Source organism: Cannabis sativa, chromosome 1 (genome assembly GCF_029168945.1).
Source record: "Cannabis sativa cultivar Pink pepper isolate KNU-18-1 chromosome 1, ASM2916894v1, whole genome shotgun sequence".
Taxonomy (NCBI): Eukaryota; Viridiplantae; Streptophyta; class Magnoliopsida; order Rosales; family Cannabaceae; genus Cannabis; species Cannabis sativa.
This window is the reverse complement of record NC_083601.1, coordinates 3,885,680-3,892,488: the sequence shown is the minus strand read 5'-3', so window position 1 is coordinate 3,892,488 and position 6,809 is coordinate 3,885,680. Positions and strand designations below refer to the sequence as shown.

Sequence of the window (6,809 nt, the reverse complement as noted above, 5' to 3'; positions counted from 1 at the left end):
CTCGCGCCCAAGATCCTCAGTCAAATGGGGTTTCTTGCAGCCTCTATCCTCGGCCACTCCCTTGATTCCCCGCGCATGCCTCAAACTTCTTTTCGTCATAACTTTTGATTCAAAAATCGTTTTTCATTGAAACAAAAGCCAATTTTTGGTAGAATTTTGTGTAGAATCTGAATTTTCAATCAAAAAATTAATTGACAGAATAAAATTAATTTTTATTAATTTTTTTAATTAATTAAAATTAGTTTCATATATTAGTAGGCTTTGAATCTTGAAAATTTGATTTCTCACAAAGGAGCCTTATGCTTAATTTTGAAACTTTAGATTATTTTATTTATTTTAATTATAAGATCAGATATTATTTTTAATTAAATTTTAAATGATCTTACTTTGATATTAAAATATTATCTTTTAAAAATAATCTTGAACTAATTTCAAAATTTGTTAATCATATCATATCTTTTTCAAATTTGTTATTTTCAAAATATATTTTATTAATTAAAATTATAATATTAGGAATATGTTAGGTTTAACATTTTATCTTATTAGACATTTTTTTTATTAAAATTATATTTTGGCAAAAATAACAATGTAGATTTGAACAATTGGTTAGTTTAGTTTGAATAGATATTTTAGGGTTTCAAATTATAAATTTTTCAAACTTATTATTTTATTATTTTTTTTTAAAATATTCTAACCATATAAAATATCTTATTTTTCAATTAGTTTATTTATGAAATATTTAAATTTATTAAATTATAAGACTCAGAATATAATAATGAAATATCTAAATTTAAAATTCAAGATATTTTATTATATTATCTTATTAGAAATTTTAAATAAATTTAAATTTTGAATAAACTTGATATTTGAAAAATTAGTTAGATATTTTTTTTTTATTTTTTGTTAGAATTTAAGAAATTTAGGAGTTTGTTGAATTTTGAACTTTTTCAAATATTCTCTAACAACCTAAATTTGAATTCTAGTTAAGATATTTAGATTAAAATTTAATTTTTTTTTTAAATTTTAAAATTGAGATATTTTAGCTTACTTTCCAAATATTCCAGATCAGTTATTTGTTTGTATTGTTTGATTATATTATTATGTATTCAAATTTTTTTTTACAAACCTATTATTTATTTGATCTAAATTGCTATGGTTAACTTGTTGACAGATCCAATGATCTGATTTTAATCATAGTACAATTGTCAATAGATCTTATAAATAATTTGTAACAGGTAAATTTTGCAATTTCTTTCATCTGTGTAAACCTAGTAACATGATAGGGCCCATCCAAATCATTTGACCTGTGTGAGCCTATATGTTCGCTTTTGGGCTTAGATGCATATAGGAAGCCCATTTAAGTTTTACTAAGTAAATGGACTAGGTTGCTAAAATAAATTTTGACATAAGTAAATTTATTTAGGCTCAATTAGATTTGGGCTTATTCAATGAATAACAATTGTTTATTTAAAGGTTAAATTCTTCTCTTTTGGGCCTTGTGTGAGAGTTGGGGGCCAATAGAAGTGGGTACGACATACTGAACCCAACTCCCCCTCACATGAACTACCCCAATTGTGAAGGCCCATTTGCCTTATTTAAATAATTGTATTAGGTTAATTATATTAGTCTAACCTAATTAAAATTGAATTAGCAACATAATTAACTTTTAAAATATATGAAATTTATTTTTTCATTTAATATTTTAAAGTTAATTTTAGAAAAACACTTAGTAAATGAAATTATTCTAGATAGTTATTTCTAGAACTAGTTATTTTTTTCTAATATTTAGTTAGGAAAATATCATAGATTGTGAAATTAATTGTTTAATAATTAATTTTGGTACAATCTAAGTTAAGTGTATTTTTCCTAGTATTAAACTAGAATTAATAATTAAGTCTCCTCTATACTTAATTATTTATTTCTTGAATTTAATACATTTAATTAAATTGAAAATTTAATATCTAAGTTGATTTTCATCATGACACTTAAATATTGTTATTTTCATGATATTTAATTAAATAGAAAATTATTTTAATTTTGAAATCTTATTTCAGTATAACTTAAATTTGAATAATTTTCAAAATATATTTTATTTTATTTTATTAATCCTTTTTCCACAATTTCGAAATTGTATTTCTTAAATGCAGAAATTTCAAATTTTATTTGCAAAATAGATTAAAGTTGTAAATTATTTATTTTAATTTTGGACCAACTTAAATCAATGATTTTTTCATTTAATGATTAATTAAAATAAATGAAGTAAAATATATTTAATTAGAAAATAAATTAATTAGTCAATAAAAGTCTAGATAGATATTATCTGTTTTGCTTGAAGTATTTTTCTAGTGGATTTAATTAAATAGAAAATTAATATTTAAGTTGATTTTCATCATGATACTTAAATATTTTAAATTTTTCTTATATATTTAATTAAATAGGAAAATTATATTTTTTTGTTGTAAATTAATTTTATTAATTAATTTTGGGCCAGCATTAAATTAGAATAATTTTTTCCAGGATTTATTTTTATTTTATTTTAACAAGCAATTTCGAAAATTGTATTCTTAAATACTTCAATTTTTTGAAATGCAATATATATTTATAGAAAATTAAATTTGAGTTGTAAATTAATTTAAATTAATTTTGCAACAACTTAAATTGAATATTTTTCTAAATATTTATTGAAAATTATTACTAAGATGGAAATAATTCATTTTATTTTCATATCCATCTAAGTATAATTTATAAATATTAATTTAAAATTTATATTTAGAATTTTTCATTTTAAATTAGAAATTTTAATTAAATAAATATATATTTAAAATAAATATTAGAAGAAAATACATTTTTTTTAAATAATGAGCTTTATTATTAGGACATTCGATCTCCATTGTTGGTTTTACATAGCTTTTGTTTTAGTGAGTAATCCTCCCTAATGGAGGAACGTTCATTAGCAAGTTAGCACCGTTTAATCTCAAAAGATAAGTATATTTGTAAGTGTTTTATATGGTATTGATCACCCTAATGGTGGCGACTGTATTTGACTTACAAAATATGAAACAATGGTGGAAGCTCATAAGATAGAATAGTCTTGACTCTCACCTAAACGGGACAACGCTGGATTCCAATCTTGATCGAATAAAAGGTTGCTAGAATATTTATTATTTTAGATGAGCTGACAACTCTATTCAATGGATGGTAGCTTTGACTCTCGCCTAAACGGGACACTGATATCAGTTAGTTGAAAAACTTGGAAATTATTTAGGATTGTATGTTTTAGTATTTTTACTTGTCATTCCTACTTGCTATATGTTTAATAATTTATGAATTGTGTATGAATTTATATTGAACCATGTTATTTTCTGTTATTAAATTGTAGTTTAATTTCGAATCTTCATTGTTGGTCTAACTTGGTTTGTTTTTCTAATGAGATAAATCCCTAATAGATTTTAACCATTAGACATACATAATAGTGTTAGATCTCGAAAGATAAATATTGTATATGCAACATCTAGCTGTTCATCAATTGATGACACCTTAGACTAGTATTTTTACAATATGAAACAAGAAGATTGTATAAATATTGGAAGGCTGACACTAGATACACAGCCACAACCACAACCATAAGAAGAGCCTCAGTCATCGAAAAATGAAATTATTCTCCCAAATGATTATAGACCGGATGATGATGATATGTTCTGTACACATGACAACACGAAGATCACCCGCATTGGGGATACTCAAGATTCTGAGATACATGTGTTAGAGACAGCTCAAGAATTAGTGGAGAATCAAAGAAAGAGAAAGTGACCTAGGTGGTTCAATGAGTACACTGAAATGAAGAAGAAGTCCAGGGCATCAAAGACACTTGTGAATGTGGACCCACTTAGAGTCGTTGATCGAAAGCTGCTATTGACTTTTCACAGTTGGGTTCTCGGCCAGATTGGGAATAAGTACTTGAGAGAGTGTTTTTCCAGTAGACACGATTAAGCTTGGTTCTTCCAACTACATACTCCGAAGACATGGCTTGGAGACGATGTAAGTTTTTAAGACTTTTTACGTATTTGGTTTTTAAAGACTTTATCTAACTTTTTTTATTTGATCTTTGACATATTTAATTTTCATGTTTTAGCATTTAAATGCAGCATTTCATTTGATGAGGAGACACCAACACTTTTATTCGGAGGTGTACCCAAATAGATGTGTCATCATGCCTCACATTTTTCCATCAGGAGTTATTGGTCAGTGGCAAGCTGCGGGTGATGACCACACTAACTTTCAGTGGGATATATTGGATTTGATTCGAGGGGATGATGCCCAATACTTGGACAGTTGGAAGAATAAGGAGAGAATATATATTGTCCTCTTCTTCAACAGTGCAAAGCATTGGGTGACTTTAGATGCAAACCTTGATCGTTGGAAGTTTAGCATATTTGACTCGAGCCTTGGATCGATTTCCCTAGATGAATTGAAGAGTCACTTGACATTGTGGGAAGAGTTATTCCCAACTTTAATGCTGCAGTCCGACCTATTAGAGAATCATGAAATGATCATCATGCCTCAACTGACTGTCTCAGAGAGTCAAGTTAGAAATTTTAGTTTAAAAGTCATCGATAGGAGCATTGTACGACAGACGAAATCAAGGTAACTTAATTACAATTGATTTTTTATTATTTAACTTGTATTTAATTTGCATACTTTTTTTATTTACTTTTTATTGTCTCATACAACGGTGATTGCAGGATGCATGTGATAGAGCACATCGAGCATAAAATGCTGGAACTTCCGTTTGATAATGTGAACGATGACAATATGAAGAAATTTAGAGAGCAGTAGTGTGTAGATTTATTTTACCAAAATTTAGCATGAACAATTATATTTTTTTATTGGTATTTATTAAGATAACAATGTAACTAGTTTTTTTATTGGTATGTTTATGTTCTTTTATTAGTTCATAATACTTTTAGGCCTTCCAGCTATGCCACAAATTATAATAATGATCAAAAAATAAAATACCATGAATTCTAATGTTTAAAAAAATCCAACATGAATTCAATAACAATGCATAATAGTACAACACATCACAGTACGACTAAATTAAAAATTTATTTTTAACCTCGGTAGGTGCAAGTGCTTCTGTTGTGCCCATTGGCACCACACTTGCCACAATTTCATGGTATGATAATCCTTTTAACATTACAAGCAGTTCAGTTTGACTTAATTCTTCCAACCTTTTGCTTCTTGGGTCGCCCTACTGGTTGTTTCTCAACAGGCACTCCAACTGTGATGTTCTTTATTTCATCAGGCAATTCCCAATCATTCTCGTCACCAACTGGCATAAATGTACCTTCATATGTGCTCCTCCAATATTCTGTTATGTAATATGGCGAGCATAGTGCGTACATGCTAATACTTTGTTACTGAGCTGCAGCACATGCATGAGGATAAGGATACTTCATGCACTGGAACAAGCCGCAAGTGCAAGTCTATTCCTGCAAGTCCACTACGCCACCGGTCTCAACTGTATCTCCAGGGTGAACTTGCAACGTGTAAGGTCCACATGTGTCAATTTTTAAATACCGAGATTTTTCAAATTGCAATGCCAAGTCCTCTTCCATTTCTGGTTCTAGGGTCTTCATCCACTTGTCAGTTTTTTCTTTTCGTGTAGCAAACTGTTGGACTTTGGACCTCAGGATTGCTACATCAGCAGTGATCGGGAAGCCTCTTGCATCCTTAGTTGTGTTGTTGAAGCTCTCAGCCCAGTTGCTCGTCATTACATTGTAACATGCCCCTAGAAAGTACGACCGAACCCATTTTTCAAATTTAATTTCCTCAAGATATTGTGCAACCGCAACATTCATTGCCTGAATGTTCTCAATTTCTCTGTGAAACTCTAATTTTGAATACGTGTAGGCACACGTGTAAATGTGATTCGTGAAGACATTAGTCTTGAACTTGTGGTTGACGTTCATAATAATGTGGTGGTAGCATGCACCGTGGTTGTGCATAAGGGAACACGATCTCTAAAGTATGAACAATGCTTTGATGCCTATCCGACACAAAGGCTAAATTCTCAACATCACCAATCGTTTCTTTCAATTTTCTCATAAAATAGGTCTAAAATTATGGTTTTCACTGTCAACTATAGCGAAAGCTATTGGAAAGATATGGCTCCCTACATCCAGTGCCACTGCACACAATATTTGCCCACCATACCTAGTCTTCAAGAAAGACCCATTAACGCATACAACAGGTCGGCAAAACCTAAACCCCCGGATACAAGGACCCAGAGAGAAGAAATAATACTTGAAGCGACCATTCTCTACCACAAAATCCGTGATGGTACCTGGATTTCTCAACTTTAGCATATGCAAGTAACCAGGTAATTTCGAGTATGAATCTTCAGGTGTACCCCGAGCTAGGTGTAGTGCCTTCTCTCTGCACCTTCATGCCTTTTCATAACTCATTTGGATCCCGTAATCCTTGTGCATACTTTTCCTTATATTAGAGACCAAATGATCCGAGCCGTCAATTGCAGACTTATCCTTAATTAGATGGACAACTATCAAATGTGATGCTTGACGGTTATCTTTTCCTCGAAGATCAAGGGAACGTGTATGTACATTATGAAATGTACTCACCTCAAACATGTTAGAAAGTACGTTCTTCTCCGCTCTTAATCTCCATCCACAATTTGTATCCTTACATGTGACATACCAAATAGCAGTATTGGATTTCCTAACGAAGTAGTCAAACCCTTTCTTCACTGCATACAAGCCAACAACCATCTTTAAATGCCCTTTGTCTCT

At 29.7% G+C, this 6,809-nt stretch overlaps 1 protein-coding gene across 1 annotated transcript; it reads right to left on the bottom strand.

Annotated features, from left to right (window-relative positions):
- Positions 1–5,486: 5,486 nt before the first annotated feature.
- On the bottom strand, positions 5,487–5,972 carry LOC133037117 (uncharacterized). The gene has a single exon (XM_061114067.1). The coding sequence runs from the start codon at positions 5,970–5,972 to the stop codon at positions 5,487–5,489; it is 486 nt and encodes a 161-aa protein (XP_060970050.1).
- Positions 5,973–6,809: the final 837 nt, after the last annotated feature.

What these genes read in the sequence shown, in the direction of transcription:
- LOC133037117 (XM_061114067.1), bottom strand. Translation starts at nt 5,972, where the DNA reads ATGAACGTCAACCACAAGTTCAAGACTAATGTCTTCACGAATCACATT.